Source organism: Camellia sinensis, chromosome 4 (genome assembly GCF_055761805.1).
Source record: "Camellia sinensis isolate YWXY chromosome 4, ASM5576180v1, whole genome shotgun sequence".
NCBI classification, from domain to species: domain Eukaryota; kingdom Viridiplantae; phylum Streptophyta; class Magnoliopsida; order Ericales; family Theaceae; genus Camellia; species Camellia sinensis.
This window is the reverse complement of record NC_138964.1, coordinates 105,976,399-105,993,983: the sequence shown is the minus strand read 5'-3', so window position 1 is coordinate 105,993,983 and position 17,585 is coordinate 105,976,399. Positions and strand designations below refer to the sequence as shown.

The following is a 17,585-nucleotide window of genomic DNA, read 5'->3' as shown; positions in this document are numbered from 1 at the left end:
CACCAAATAATATTGTAATGGATGGAAGTTTGTTTCATCAAGAAAATAGATTTCTTCTTGAAGATCCAAAATTTTTTGTTTATGCCAAAAGATTTCACCTAGGCTATTTGGAATAGATTAATCCAATTCATTTTTTATTTCTTACATTTGACCTCCCACTGGGCGTGCCAAAAATTGTTGGCTTATTTTTCCTACGAAGGAAAATACCATAAATACGAGCTTGCCAACAGGGATTGAAAAATCCTTATAGATTAAATTCAAGCCAATTATCAAGTGATTGTGTTAACAGTTCTTTTGCCTCAATGAAGAGGACTTCAAAATTGCCAAGTGTAAAGACAAGAAAAATTAAAAGAAGGAGGAGGGAGATGGAGAAAGATGATTGAGTGAACAATCGGGATGATTGAGTAAACAAACAAACTAACCATTAATTTACCTTTACTCCTATGCTTCGAAAATGAAGTGCCTAAAATAAAGTGCAGGAAATATAAATGACAAGAAAAATATAAATCAATTGTCTTTAATTTAAGTTCTAGATCCCTTACAATGTAGCCATGATGGCTATTTATACGCAAACATTTGCAAGAAAAAAACTACTTTATAGCTACCATATTCTTCCATCTCCTGCACTTCACACTCCATGATCTTCCACTTCATCTCCATGTCTCCATAACTTCCCTTAACCTCCAATTAATGCTCCGTGTTCTCCACTTTGTCCTTCATTATTTTTCTATGTGTGTTTAATACTTTATAACTTCTCATAACCTCCAAATGAGTAAGAGAGTGCCACATGTCGTGCAATTATATAAATAATAACTAATAAAAATTATTTATTTATGGTGCCAACACATGTCCACTTGAGTTTTGAGTTTACTCTCAATATGAATGGATTTCGAACACAATAATGAACATAAATCTTTCATATAAACTGCTTCAGATCTAGCACAAATAGAAGTCTTAAAGGAATCATATTCTTTCGGTAATCTATTCAAAGTGAGGAGCATTATTTCTTCATCTTCGATTTTACCAGAGGCCAAGGCCATACTCTCGGTACTAACTCTCTCCTCTGTGAGAGCTCTCTCTACCTCTTGGGAGCTTTGCTGGGGTCTTTCTTCCCATAGGTCTTCCTCTTCCCCTTCCCCTGAGTCCCTGTTAACTTCTGTGTGAAGGGGTTAGCTCTCGAGGGTTTTGGCTTGCCGCACTGTCTTTTCTTCTACTCAACCCTAGCGTCTTCACATGGAAACCTTTTCACCTACATCGGATAGTCTAGATTGCTTAGACCTTCAAGAGGGGTCGGATGAAAACGTTGATGTCTCCAACCTCTGTTTGGTAGGGAAGATTTTGGCCCCCAAAAACCTTAATAAGACTGCAGTTTTGAATATCATTCAAGGAGCGTGGAAAACACGAGCCAAACTGCTAATCTCCTCTTGGTCGAATAATATCTTTTTGTTCCAATTTATTGATCCCGAAGACCGACGGAGAGTTCTCATGGAGGCTCCCTAGTCGGCAATGGGATACTTGCTGGTTCTACAACCTTTAGCACTAGGGAGATCAGTTGAAGAGATGGATTTCAAATGGAGCCCTTTCTGGATTCAGGTTCATGGTATCCCTGTGGCTAAACTAACAAGGCAGAATGGCGAGATTATTAGTCAGAGAATTGGGAATCTTATCGGGGTCGAAGCTTTGCATGACGGTCTCCTTTTGGAGAGGAGTTTTCTTCGGCTCAGGATGGAAGTAGATGTGTCCAAACCTCTTTCTCGGGGGTTTATCCTACAGCACCATGGATCTAAGGACAAAGAATCTTGGGTCTCCTACAAATATGAGAAATTATCGGATTTTTGCTATGATTATGGTAGGTTGGGGCATGACAACTCTTCTTGCACATTTGTCTCTTGTGAGGAGGGTAAGAATTCTGGCTATGGACTGGAGCTTCGAACTAGCAAAGCACTTAGACTCAATACTCCCGCGAAACAGATTCGCCACTGGGTCGATGCGGCAGAGGAACGAGTAAGAAACCTGGTTAGCCAACGGCCGGAGGCGACAAGTACGAATGATGTGTGCAAGACGACCCATACACGCCAAAGTGACATAACAGATCCTATTGCTACTGCAAGCAGTGCAGACCCTGAGGTAGCCACAGACTCTGCCAAAGCTGATCCTCCAAGGCATGCTCCTCCTCTGAGATCGGATATGCTGTCAACTAGTGGTAAGAGATGTGGTCGAGGTGGTCAACCAGTGCAAGCCAATGAGGTATTCTTGGAGAGTACAGTTCCCCAAGTGACTCAGAGAGATCATTTTAGGGAGGGTATTACACCGTCTAAGTTCTTGATGCCTTCGGCCCAGTCTTCTGTTGGACTTGGGCTTGGGCCTCAATACTTTGTTGCCGAACCTGTGGACCACGATCTGTTAATAAAGGCAACCCACAGCAATGAAAGTAGAGTTGGGCCTTTCAATGAAGTTGGTATTGAGGAAATCAGTCCCAACTCCAGCCCAACTAAAGTCTCCTTTGTAGGCCAGACTATTGATAAGTGTATAGCATCTTTCTTCAAAGACTTATCCATTAAACGGAAGGCTTCTGAAGACTTAGTAAACACACCTCAGTCCAAAAGGAGTAGAGTCAACTCTGCTGGTGCAATTATTTCCTCTTATGTACAGCCTTCAGAGTTGAAAAGGAGGCAAGTTCGCAACGTGAGAAGAAAGAAGTCTCCCAAACACAACCAGTCTCATACTAGCTTACCACAAGATTTAACTGTCGAGGATGATGGAACACTAGTTCATGTTCCCATTGCTTGGGATCAAGAAGGAGTGGGCGACTGTTGCTCTCAAGTCCTCAGCACTTATCCAACGGAAGGCATTGAGACCACTGAACGGGCACTAGTTGCTGGCTCTCAACAGCCACATGCTCCATGTTGATCCTCAGCTGGAACTGTCAGGGCTTGGGGCGACCTCTGATAGTCCAGATCCTCTGAGGGTTGTGCTCAACCCATCGTCCCTCAGTGGTGTTTTTGTTGGAAACGAAAAATAAACCGTTGAAGTTAGAGAAAATTCGCAGAAGCCTTCAATTTGCAACTAGTTTCTATGTGAATCCCGTGGGAGCGTCTGGTGGCTTAGCTCTTTGGTGGATGGATTCAGTAAGCCTGGCTATTAGATTTAGCTCCAAGAATCTTATTCGGTGTATGGTAGGTACTGTGGCTGTAGACAGTGTGTGGGCTGTTTCCTTTCTTTATGCTCATCCATTTAGATCAGATCGTAAGGAATTTTGGAAACTTTTAATAAACCAAGCACGCAGGAATTCTTATCCATGGCTGTGCGTTGGTGATTTCAATCAAGTAGGCTCAATGTGGGAAAAACAAGGTGGTTTGGTATGTAATAGATCCCAAATTGAAGGTTTTCAATTCATGATTTCGGAATGTGCTCTAATGGATCTAGAATTCAAAGGCAATGCCTATACCTGGACAAACAACCAAGTTGGAGACGCTAATGTCCGAGAAAAACTGGACAAAGCTTATGCTATGGTGAAGTGGCGTAATTGCTTTCCTTTTGCTCAGGTTCATCATGAAAGTATCATTGGATCAGACCACTGCCCATTGATCTTTAGCTGATGCCGTCCCCCAAAGTGGATTCCTCGGATTTTTAAATTCGAATCTATGTGGTCCACGAGTCTAGAGTGTGGAGAAGTTATTAAGCGTGCCTGGGCCTTTTCAACAACTAGACACCCTATGATCCAACTGACCCAGCGGTTGGATGCTTGCAAAAGAGATTTGTTGGCTTGGAGCAAGACTCAGTTTGGTAATAACAAGAAGTTAGTTGCGGCATGTAAATGCCAGTTAGCCCACCTTCAAAGTCTTCCTCCCACACCTCAGAATTCTCAAGACCAGGCTTCTATTCAATCTCAGCTTGAAGATCTATTGCTCAGGGAGGAAATGTTCGTTCATCAACGGTCTCGGGTTAACTGGCTTTCTTTCGGGGATCAAAATACTGTGTTTTTTCACGCAACTCTCACCCAACGCCGACAAAGGAACCAGTTGGTACGCCTCAAATCTGACAATGGGTTATGGTTAGAATTGGAAGAGGACATTAATGCCCATCTACACAATTACTTTGTAGATTTATTTTCTTCTGATGGTCACCGGGATTTAACAGAGGCTTTGGGTGTGGTAAATCAAGTCATCACAAATGAGATGAACCTTCGGTTAATCAGAGAAGTTTCCAACAAAGAGATCCGAGTGGTGGTGTTTCAGCTGGGCTCTGTTAAGGCTCCTGGACCTGATAGGTATCCCGATTTTTTCTACCATCAGTATTGGGCTGAGATTGGGACTGAAGTTTATATGGCAGTCTGCAGCTTCTTCACGAGTGGTTTTCTGCCACAAGATTGGAATCACACTAATTTGGTCTTAATTCTGAAAACTAAAGCTCCGGAATCACTATCGCACTTTAGACCAATTAGCTTGTGTAATTTTACTCTTAAGATCATCACAAAAGTTTTGGCCAACCGCCTGAAGCGTGTGCTTAATCAGATTATCTCCCCCAATCAATCCGCCTTTGTGCCCGGGCGAATGATCCAAGATAACATTCTTGTTGCTCATGAAGCTTTTCACTCTCTAAAATTGCAAAAGAAGGGCAAACAATCGAATATGGCCGTTAAACTTGATTTCAACAAAGCCTATGATCGGGTTCAATGGGATTTTCTTCAAGCCTTAATGCAAAGGATGGGCTTCCATGAGAAATGGGTCAATTGGGTCATGCAATGTGTTTCTACGGTTACGTTTGCGGTTTTCGTTAATGGAGCTGAAGGAACATCTTTTAAACCCTCTCAGGGACTCCGGCAGGGGGATCCTCTTTCCCCTTATTTATTCATTTTGGCGATTGAGGTGTTGTCTAAACTTCTCCACAGAAGCTTGAGGGCCTTGGAATTCTCGGGGATTCAACCTACACAAACATGCCCAACCTTGTCACTTGTTCTTTGTAGATGATGCTCTCTTATTCCTTCAAGCGGATGTTAACCAATGCCACAAAATCCTCAAAGTCTTGGATGTTTACAACACTGTCTCAGGTCAACGTATTAATTTTGGAAAATCCGGCATCCAATTTTCTCAAAATATTGGATTGGCTCTTAAACGTCAAATCTGCGATGTTATGAATATTGGCCAAGTCAAAGAAGGAGCTACATATCTCGGGCTGCCTACTTGTTGGGGGAGATCCAAAACAGAGACCTATAACTTCATTATGGAAAGGGTTCGTGAGAAACTTCAAGGATAGAAGCTTAAGTTATTATCCCATGTGGGCCGGGAAATTCTCATCAAATCGGTTGCTCAATCTATCTCCACCTTTGCGATGGCTTGCTTCCTTTTTCCCAAGAAACTTTATGCTGAATTGAATTCCTTGTTAAGTAATTTTTGGTAGAAAGGCGATCCGAATAGTCGAGGCATCCATTGGGCCTCATGGGATTCAATGTCCATGTCAAAGCTTAAGGGAGGGATGGGTTTCCGGAATTTCAACTCATTTAACAAAGCATTGTTAGCTCGTCAGGGATGGCGGTTGTGAAAGTATCCTCACTCCTTGTGTGCTCAATTTCTCAAGGGCTTGTACTACCCACACTCCGATTTTTGGAATGCTCGAAAAGGTGCTAAGGCATCGTAGGCTTGGGCAAGTCTTTTAGAGGGCCGTGAGGTGTTAAATCGGGGGGTTCGATGGCAGGTTTGCAATGGGCAGTCCATTGATTTCTAAACTGATAAATGGGTCACTTCTTCTCTAGATTTTCGCTTAAAATCTCATCCTCCTGCTGGTTGCTCTGTATCCAAAGTGAAAGAGGCTATCAATCCTAATACCAAAAGCTGGAACAAGGCACTGTTGCATAAATTGGTTTCTTCGGAGGAGGCAGCTGGGATCTGTGCGACCCCCATCGCAATTGTTAACCAAGCTGATCGCTTAATTTGGCACCATGATTTGAGAGGCAATTTTCAGTCAAGTCGGGGTATTGAGCGGAATTCGAGCATCAACAGTCTCAAGCCGGTATTAAGGCGTCATCATCCTTCCAGGTTGCAGAGAATGTTTGGAAATTTACATGGGCACTCCCAATCCCTCCCAAACTTCGGCATTTTTGATGGCGGGCTTGCAACAATCTCTTAGCTTCTAAAGCTAACCTCCATCGACGTAGATGTGCAACGGATGCACTATGCCCCATCTGCCGTAAGGATACAGAATCTGTGGAGCATCTTTTATGTGGGTGTGAATGGACACGAGCAGTCTAGTTTGGCAGCAGTTTATCCATTCCCCTTGTCAAAGGAACCATTGGCTCGATTCAACAATGGACTTGTGAGGTGTATCAGGAAATCGAAAACAAGCATGATAGGGTGGATTACGTGTGCAAGATGCTTTGGTTGGCATGGTACATTTGGAAGAACAAGAACAACTTTGTTTTTAATCATCACCCCATTGATCCGGTGGCCACCATTTTTGCAGCCGAGAAAAGCTTATGTGAATTAGCCAGTCACTTTATACATTCTCCTTGTTCCCCCAGCTCCTCCAGCCCTGCAAGGGATGCTCCCAGGACGTGGTCTCCCTCGCTGCCAGGAAAGTTCAAAGCCAATTGTGATGTGGCAATTAAGCCCGGCTCTTCGAGAGCATACATGGCTATTTTAGTCTGAGATTCTGAAGGCTCTCTCATAGATGGGATAGTCCGAATGGAGGAAATGGGGTCAGTCATGCAAGGCGAAGCTATGACAATCAGATGGGCGTGCCTTTTGACCCCGAGATCTCAACCTGTCTCAAGTGGAAATTGTCAGTGACAACAAAGAACTTATTCGCTTATGCGTCTCTGAGGATGCTCCACCTTGGAGTTATGCTCCCATCATTGAGGATATTCGCAGCTTAGCTAACCAATGTAATTTTTCTCTTTTGTGGACTCCGCGTATGGCTAACAAAGCAGCTCATTGGACTGCTAGGGCCTATCTCAAAGGAGCTCTTCCTTCTAATTGGGTGTGTAACCATCCTGAAGGTCTCTGTAAGGCTTAAGCCTTGTCTTCTTAATATATTCGGTTGTTCAAAAAAAAAAAAAAACTGATAAGAGATCGCTTTGATTTGAGAGAGATAAGTCTCAATTGAAGAAGATTTCTTGCTAATTGTTTGAAGCTTGTTCTTCAACTGGTGGATGTGTGATCTTGAAACAGATGTAAATCATTTTTCAAGAACTTGCCAAAGTTGATTACTATGTTGGAGATGAAGAATAGCAGAGTAGATCGATGTTGATAAAGTTGTTGTTAAACAACTAAGAAGATGCGCATAAATTGTCTCCCATTTGGTATAAGCTGGATTATGAATTGATTTTCCAATAGAATCAACAATCACAGTTTAAGGACATGGATTAGATCCAGTACATAGCTAAGAAGACCTATTGCATGAAGAACATTTTGCATTTGGTTCTTCCATATCAGGAAATTGGTTGAATCAAACTTTACAATTACTAGTGAACTGAAATTGGAGATAAGATGAGTTATTCACCAAAAAAAAAAAAGAAATTGGAGATAAGCAAACTTAGATTCGATGATATAGATTGATATGCCATTGAAGGATCTTGCTCGTGTGATCTCAATGCTCTAATACCATGAAGAAAGACTGAATTCTATATTTTCATTACTTCAATTCAATGGTTTACAAGATACTTATACAAAATCAGTTACATCACATATGCACATTTCCTAATACTACTCTAACAGACTCAAGATTCTGACCACTACAACTAGTACAGCTATAACCACTTGATCTACTAACTATACAAGCCTATGATGCACATGTTGTCACACACAAGTACTGAGGTTGCACTTGTGACTGGGACTGTTGCACTAATGCTTGCATCTACAGCTAAGATGGTTGCTTCTCTAAATCTTGGTTCGGCAATAATTTAAAATAGTCAAAAAAGTTTCTATAAAAAAATTAACTATTCCTTCTATTTTTTTGTATGTTTTTTGTAAAAATTTTAAAAGTTAAATAAAATAATCATTCTCAAAACAATCCTAATATTTGCAAGTTTAAACAACTTACTACTAAAGAGAGTTACCTCTTAGGCTTATTTTGATGTAGCATTTGTTGAGGAAAATGACAAAAATGATTTCTATCAATCTATTTATTTGTACTATATATGAAGCCAACTTATAGATGGCACATTTTTTTTTTTTTTCAGGTCTAGATTTTCTCTAGTCCCTCATCGGACCGGATAGTGTAGTACGGCCCAATGGGCTGATTTTGGACCCTACTTTGATAATTCGAATCATTCATATTTTAAGGTTCGTCAACTATATCAGCCCTGCAAAAAATCAAATCGATCGGATAACGGAAACCATGTTTTCGGATCAATTTTGTATGAACCGTTTATTTTCTCACCGTTCATTTTTTTCATTCAAAACTTATTTGAACACATGGTTTCCGTTATCCGATCGACTTTAATTTTTTTTAGGAATGATGTACTCAACAAATCCTAAAATGTGAATGGTTCGGATCATTAAAATGGAACCCAAAAGTGAGTCCAACAACACCTCTCCAATTCAATTTAAGACTGGAGAGAAGCTAATCCATCCCCCCCCCCCCCCAAAAAAAAAAATAGTCTTCATTGTATAACTGCTATCCAGTTATTTCAAATAATTGGTATTTTTTTATGGGTCATTTTTTGATAAATCATCTTTCTAAGTGTTTTATTCCATCTAACTCATATTCTTTTCGAGTATTCCACTAAGTCATGTTTAATGTAATATGACCAAATCATTCTTTCTAATTTTTTGCACATGTTTTTATTTTGAAACTAATACTTAACAATAGTTCCTCATTTTATGAAGAAAATCTCTCCCTCATTCTAAAAAGAAAATATTTCCCTTATTCCATGAGAAAAATCTTTCTCGTATTCTAACGAGAAAATCTCTCCCGCATTCCATGAAGAAAATCTTAAATTATGAATTTTGAACTTTCATAATTGAAAATTTTAAAAATAACGCAATAAAAAATCTGAATGAAAATCAAAATACAATGTGAATGTTCGCAGTAAACAACAAACATACAATTAACTTTTGAAAAAACAAAGCACATACTAAAGTACAATGTGAATGTTCACAATCAACAACAAACATACAACTCACAATTTATAATTAACATACAACTAACCTTAACAAAAAATAGCTCATGCCAATGTAAACATTTACACTGTAACGTGAAAATATAAAATAAAATTAAAAAAAGTGAAAATCGACTATTTCAATTGTTCAATGGTAACAAAAATAATTGTTCAACTAACAAGCATAGTAACAAAAATAACAAACACGCTATTAACTTTCAAAAAAAAAAAACTTACACCAAAATACAATGTGAATATTCACAATTTACAATTAATATACTATTAGTTTTTTTAAAAAATAAACTTATACCACTGTAAACATTCACACTACAACGTGAAAATATAAAATAAAATTGAAAAAAGTGAAAATCGACTATTTTGATTGTTCAATTATAACAAAAATTATTGTTCAACTAACAAGTATAGTAAAAAAAATAACAAAATACAATTAACTTTTGAAAAAAATTCAAAAAAAAAAAATCATACCAAAATACAATGTGAATATTCACAATTTACAATTAATATACAACTAACCGTAGAAAAACTAAATTCGTACCAATGTGAACATTCACACTGTAACATGAAACAAAATTGAAAGGAAAAAAAATGACTTTCAATTGTTTAATGATAACAAAAGATGATTGTTTAAACAACAATTATATTAACAAATTACCAATGATATGTGAACATTCACATCTTGCAAAATATATAACTATATCTATATCTACATTCTAACACTTATTTCTCAGACTTTCAAATAATGTGAAATGTGAACATTCACACTAATTGACAAAAAAAAAAAAAAAAAAGAAATAATGGCAGCAATAGAATTAGAAATTCAAAAAAAAAAAAAACTCAATCACTCTAAATATATATATATATATCAATCACTCACATCCTCATCTTCATCATCATCTTTATCATTATCACTATCATTAACAATCTATGCAATTTCACTATTCTACTAATTCAAATCAAACCAAACCCACCTTTGAAGAATATGTTTGTAACAAAATTGACTGGATATAAATAGAGTTTAGACTAACAACAATGGAGAAAAATAGAGTTTCGAACAAAGAGTAACAATGGACAAACACAGAACTTTGAACACAAAGTGACAATGGAGGAACACAAAGCTTCACTGCAATAATAGAGGAACATAATATTATTTCACTGGCATGTGTAAACTAGAGTTTCTAAACCCTACCAAATAGAGAGTTTCAAACCATAGCACAGTGAAACAATACCACAAATGTGAATGAAACTAATCAAAAAGAAAAACATGAATAATGATAACTACGAAAATAGAGGTGGCAACAAAAAGAAAATGTGCATATCATTTTTCTATGTAATCCATATCAACAATAGACACAAAGGTATAATAGTCCAACAAATAATATAAATCAGGAAAAAAGGACCTCATGGAATAAAAATATAAATATATGGGACTAATTAGATTATAATTTTCCTTGGTGAATTTATTGGGTTAGAACACCTCTAAATGAGATTTATCAATAAAAAACCCTTTTTTTTATTCAATTATTTCAAATTTAATTCGTTTAAACAATTGTCAATACGCATAACGTGTGGACTCATTTGGTAAAAAGTAAATGGCAAACGAGATTTTGTCCATCCTTTAAACTGTTTTTTATAATGATTTGTTTGCCACGCATCAATCTTATTTATTTATTTTAACATTCCAATTGAGCTTGGAAATTCGATGATACAAATTGTGTAAATAATTTTAATCAATGCATATTAATTGATTTTGAGAGGGAAATTTATATCTAAATTGGGCCGAGCTGAGTAGTGGGTCGTTGTGCGCCATGGTAAGAAGGGCTGAGTATAAAGGCCATGGAGTTAGCCCGGCCAAAGATAGCCTTGGAGTTAGCCCGGTCCAAGATGGCCTTCAACTTAGTCCGATCCAAGAGAGCTTTGCACTTAGCTCGGTCGCCACGCTCAGAGTTAGCCCAGTCATGGTGTATTATTGTTAGCTCGGTCAGAACCTTGCTATTAGTTAGCTCGGTCTAAACACACCATGGATTGTACAAGGGAAACCGAGGTAAGAGCAGTGGAAGGAAGAACCAAACTAGGCATAGTTTGTCTACTCTGCGGCTTAGCATAGCCCTGCTTACCGCGGTCATATTGGAATCTAACCATGGTAAAACCATCTCACTTGGTTTAAGCAGTGAGGGGGGTATTGAGGGATAAGCATTATCTTTCAAGAATGTGATTCCTAGGAGGACTCTACATGGAGGAGTAAGAGTCCTACTAGGATTGTGCCATACAGAACCTATAAAAGCTCACAACATCACCTATGGAGAGATAACACAACTTTGATTCTCAAATACACAGAGCTTTTGTCTATTTGTCTATTTTGCTGACTTAGGCATCGGAGAGGTATCCGGCACACACCTGCCGGCTAGCTCACGTTTGTGTTTTCAGGGAGTAAAGCGACGTCGTACGGAAGAGCGTAGACTTGATCAACAGGATTATACGAGAAGGTTTATTTCTTTCCCGTATAGATTTGATAATTTATTAATAAAAATAATAGTTTATTATGCAATTTTCAGAATTATAGGAGATAATTTGTATTTTAAGAAAATTTCAAGGGTGTATTTATAATTTATTCTTATATTTTAAAGGCTAATCTTGGTGTTATAAATAATTTTTAAAAAAAATCAAATAGTACTGTTATTAGAATTCCATCAATTATTTTGGATATCTCATTTCTTTGGACTCCCACTTATAAATTATAAAACCCTTAAAATTTATTTTCTCCTCCTAAATAATATCAAAATTATCATTATAAAAACATTTCATCCATTCAAATGCACACCCCCTACACCCCAAAAAGTCTCTCTCTCAAAATCATAACAAAACTCACGACAGTGAAACCTCCTAAAACCAGTGGAAAAAATTTGTGGTGATTAAGAATTTTTTTTTTTTTTTTTGCTTCATTACGAGATTTGTCAATCTTATTTATTTATTTTCAATTACCTCTTTTCACACACATTACACAATCCACTTTCATGCTTATCTGGTTGGTTTTCTGTCATTTATCCATGGCCTCACTGTAGTTATATGCTCTTTGTGTGAGCAAAACTGGGCAGGATTTCACTTACCGGTTTCGACCTCCTTTGTTTGTCTGCTTCTGTTGCTGTTTCGATTATCTGTTCAGTTACCTGTTCCTAAACAAATAAAGAATGTTCGGGTTTGTGTTCCCAAATTTTGGTCATATGCTGGGGAGTTCAGTCCTAAAAAAGTGATGAACAGTTTTTATTATTTTTGTCATTTTTTTTCAAGAAACTTACCCTTACAAGGCCAATCTCCTCTGAGCACCATCAAAGCTATAAACCTCTTCTGAGTTTTTATTATTGTACTCCTCTCGTCTCATGGAGTTGTGGTTTCCAAAAAAACTCCCACTCATTGTCAATGCCAAAGAAGTGTATGTAATCAAATGGTTACCATCGTTGCAGCCAAAATATTAACACCAAAGGGTTTTAAAGGTTTTGAGCATAAGTAAGTTTTGAAGGTGGGATTTGTAGAAGATGGATGAGTGGTGATGGAGGTGAGTGCTCTCATAAACCCTAGCTCATGATATAGTAGGTGTGTGAACTTAATTGTAAGATGAGGTGTCCCAAAATTATTGATGTCCTTTTTAGTAATTTCATTTGAGATTGTTATTGTAATAATAATAATAATAATAATAATAATAATAATAATAATTATTATTATTATTATTATTATTATTAAAAAGAAGAAGCTAAAAAATGGAAGGTCCAAAATAATTGATGGGGTGCTAATAGCAACACTCAAAATCAAATTGTTTCTCATCAAATCTTATCATTTTTGGTAAGAAATGAAATATGTTTAATAGAAGAGTTATCCTTCTCACCATTTCTTAATTAACTTATAAACCAAATATGAGAAGGAAGAAAAACAAAAAAAAAAAATGTTCTTTCTAATCATTTCTCACCAAAGCACCTCATCCAAACAAAGTGTTAGTTTATGGTGATGTTTAATCCAACTTGTTGTAAATAAAAAGCTAATAATCCAAAAGCAAAAGACAAAGGCACTCCTCATCTATATTTTAAAAATTAGTTTTTTTTTTTCTCTCTCTCTCCAGCTTACTTAAACTATTTCTACTTAATAAGTTATAAATAGAAATTACATCAAATAATCTGTCACAGACTTTCACAATAATTAAAAAAAAAAAAAAGAAGTTATAAGTAGTTTAGATAAATTGCGCCAAATAGTCTCAATATTTTCTAGAAGTCCTTCAACTTATAGACAATTAATTTTGATTGGATGATTTAATATGGTATCAAAGTTGAGCATTGAGTACTCTACAGTGGGTCAAGTCTAAGGTTGCAAACAAACCGAGCTGAGCCAAGCCGAGTCAAGGTTTGCAAGGCTCACACTTGGCTTGTTTGTTTATTGAACTCGATTATCTAACTCGAGCTTGGCTCGATGACTAATCAAGTTCGAGCTTGGCTTGGCTCGTTAATATTAATCAAGTTGAAATTCAGCTCGAAACTTGATAATGAATTTTTTACTATTATTTATACATATTTTTATATTATTTAATACATAAATAATGTATTTATTCTATAATTTAAATAAAGATAAACAAGCCCAACCTGATGAGCCGAGCATATTGGAGCTTGAACTTTGTTCATTTACTAAAGGAACTTAAGAGTCAAGCTCAATCTCGTTTATTTACTTAATGGACCGAGTTGAGTTCAGTTGAACCTTTAACGATCCGAGCCAAGCCGAGCTCACAAACAACTTGATTCGTTTGATGTCCCAGTCAAGTCTCTATGTGAGTTTATTCTTTCATATTTGATCTCTCTGTTACGTTCACATGCCATTAGAGCAACATGTGCCAAGTCATATTAGACATGTACTACATCCTCATACTTTAGTAGTCCCTCCACTCCTATCCAATTGTTCTCTGTACCTTAAAAAAATAGGTCATGCATTCAAATTTGTCTGTTTTGTGGGGACATATTTTTAAGGTTACCCACGTGACTGAGGTGATTAGCCAAGGTGCCATGTGGACAGGTCATGTTGCTAAGGTTGTTGTGATATTGCCGAGATATGGTGTGGTACTATTAGAATTCGAGATTATCGGATAGCGGACAAGAGTCCTAAATAAGTTGAGGCGCTCAGTTTGGATAAAGATGAGGCTCTTAGGTGGGATCATTCTTTTCTAACTAAGAGTCCGAGATAAACGTTATGCTCAAATCCTATGAAGTGATACTTCTAGGGAACGAGGGCACTATTGACTATAAAAGTAAGACACCCATGCGGGTCTAAGTGATGGTTATTATTATGAGTTGAGTACTTGAGTTGATATCTTGTGAGATAAGTTATTGACTTGATCATCAGAGTGCCTCTAGATGGTCGAGTCATCATGGTATGTCTTACTCTCATGTCTACAAGTGTTTGGCTTAATCTATTCTATCGAGTGCTCAGCAACTAAGTTCCTTAGATCTAGATAGAGAGATTTGTTTGGTTGTGAGATCGAAAATCAACACCCACAATTTGACGTCGTTTGTGGAAACTTAGTAAGAATAGATGGCCAGCACCAAACAAGGAGTGAAAATTGGAGATGACATACATAATAAGGATGAGGAGTACGTTGATCTAAACGTCAAAGGAGAAGACAATGATAAGGTGCAAGAAGTGGACCAAGAGACGAAAAATGCCGCCAAGGGCCATAATGGCCCGAGCAAGGGGGCAACCAGGAAGAGTACTACAACGAGAGCGACTTCCAAGTTTGGAAGAACCGATGCCTGTGAAGGGATGATGAGGTGAAGGATCTATCAAACAAGCTGATGGACCTGTAAACTATGGTGAATTTCATGTTTCAAAACAAGGTGATGAATCCAGTGTTGCCATTACCGGTAATACCGACACCAGTTGTAAATATTGGTGACTAAAAGTGAGGGCAGACAACAGTGCCAACTGTCCGCAGCATGGAAAGCGACCTGTGAATTCAAATCGACAATTGTAGAACACCGGACGAACAAAATCACGACAAGCAGATTCTCAAAGAACCAGAGAGACACAGATTAGGGGATCTCGGCAGATTAACGGACAATGTCCTTGCCCCAACGAAGTAGTAGACGTTTAGAAGTCCAAGAGAACGCACCCCATTACGAGAAGTAGCACACCGAAGAGGTTGACGTAGGTCGATAACTGTGCCCCAGGATGGATGAAGGAGGACTTGCGGGATTACCTCCAAAGGAAGAAAAACGGTGTCGAGGTTATGTCCATAGCGCAATTGAGGTCACTATTCTCGATAGAATTAGATGGGTTCGAGGCACCCAAGAGACTCACCATACTGAGGTTTCAAATATACGATGGTAAGTCCGATCATAGCTTCAATTTATATTTGAATGTTATGCTCTGTGGGATTGGAACAAGCAACCATTGTGCAAAGTGTTCCCCTTGACATTTGGTGAAATTGTGTCTGACCGGTTCCTAAAGTTGCCGAATGGATCAGTAAGAGTTGGAAAAACCTAGTCGAGATGTTTGTGGCCATATTTGTTACAAATAGATTGCAGCTTTTGAAGGTTGATTCCCTATTGGTATTAAAGGTTGAAGATGGCGAAAACCTTAGGGTTTACGCCAAGAGGTATTATAAGATTTACAACCATATTCAGCATGTAATTAGGAGCTAGTAGTCGTTTCTTTTAAGAATGGTTTGGAGGATGACTGCCCACTTTGACAATCTCTTGTAAAGACCCTACCGAAAAACATGTAGGATCTGATGGCGAGGATTGAGAAGTATGAGGAGGACAAGAAGGAAAATAAAGGAAGTATAGTAAAGCAAGAGAAATGAAATGGCTCACCAGAGCGTAATTGAGGAGATGCCAACACTGATAGGCTAGAGCCAAGGTTGAAGGCTATGTAGGTCGTAAGTACAATTTTCAAGATCCCGATCTATAGGATCTTGGAAAGAATTAGAAACCAATCTTACTTCAGGCCATCGCAGAAATCCCAGGGCAGTACATGGGCAGATTCCCTATGAAGAATTATGCTTACCACAATGAGCAAGGGCATATGACGCAAGGGTGTTGGGCTTTAAATCAACATCTAGAAGACCTTGTTAGATAAGGACACCTGAGGCACTTGGTAGATGAGGAGAAGATGAGGGAGAAACATGCGAAGCTAGCCTAGGCATTGACAGTAGCACCATTACCACCCCTACTGCCACAGGAAAATAGGCCATGGGTTATCAACGTGATCCACTCCAAGGTTAGTGCGAACGAGATCTGGGAAGAAACACAAAGAGTGAGACATCTGCAGCATGTCTTCCAAGTTCTACAGAAAAAGCCCCAAACGGAGAGAAGTTGGGGATTGACAATCGCCTTTACAAACGAAGACCTAGAGGTGCATCCACACAATGATGCTTTGGTAGTGACCTTGAAGATTAGAGAGTGCCAAGTAAGACGGATCCTAATTGACCAAGGCAGCTCCTGTGACATCATGTATGTAAGATGTTACAAAGAGCTCAACCTTCACAAAGATGATTTGGAGCAATCCAACAGCCCTATAGTCAGATTCAATGGAATGCCGACATGGCTGCTAGAAACCACGAACTTGGAGATTTAGGTGGGGACAAAGACTATAACTACAGAGTTCACCGTGATCGATACACTGTCGCTATACACCATCATCTTGGGGACACCCTAGTTACATGCAATGAGGGTCGTTCCCTCAATCTTACACCAACTATTGCGGTTCCCAATTGCGTTTGGGATTGAAGAAGTAAGAGGAGATCAAGTGCGGGCAAAGAATTGCTCTATGGAAACAATGAAGTACACTAACAATGTCCGAGAAGTAGAGATAGTTGAAGTGGAAGACGAAGACCAAAATGTCTTGGACGATGTCGGTAAAGAACCTGTTGATAAGAGCCAAGAACCCCTAAAAAAGATCTTGGTAAAGGAAGGTGATAAGGAGCTATTCTTTCTCTTTAGCTTGGGTTTAGCCGAAGAGGAAGAAAGGAATTTAGAGACATTTTTAAGAGAAAACATGGAGGTATTTGCCTGGACGCCGTACAAAATGTCAGGGATCAGCTCCAAGGTCACCTGCCACAAACTCAATGTGGATAGGTCTACTAAACCTATGATCCAGAGAGCTAGGAGACCAATTTTGGTCCATGTGGAAACTGTAGAAGAGGAAGTAGAAAAATTGCTAAAGGCATAGGAAATCCGAGAAGTGAACTACCTGACCTAGCTGTCCAACATAGTGGTAATTAAGAAGAAGAATGGGAGGTGGAGGGTTTGTGAGAACTTCACGAGCCTAAACAATGCCTTCCCAAAGAATTGCTTTCCCTTACCCAAGATAGACTAGTTGGTAGATGTCACTTCAGGACATGGGAGGATGAGCTTCCTTAATGCATACAGAGGTTATTACCAAATAGCCATATTCGCACCAGATGAAGAGAAGATGACATTCATCACTCCAAAGAGAC

General features: G+C 38.4%; 1 protein-coding gene across 1 annotated transcript; it reads left to right on the top strand.

The window, feature by feature from the left end:
• Positions 1-3,119: 3,119 nt before the first annotated feature.
• LOC145823947 (uncharacterized) lies at positions 3,120-3,599 on the top strand. The gene has a single exon (XM_082923522.1). It carries the CDS (start codon positions 3,120-3,122, stop codon positions 3,597-3,599), a length of 480 nt encoding a protein of 159 aa, XP_082779648.1.
• Positions 3,600-17,585: the final 13,986 nt, after the last annotated feature.

Excerpts from the sequence above, each read along its gene's own strand:
- LOC145823947 (XM_082923522.1), top strand. The coding sequence starts at position 3,120 with ATGGATTCAGTAAGCCTGGCTATTAGATTTAGCTCCAAGAATCTTATT.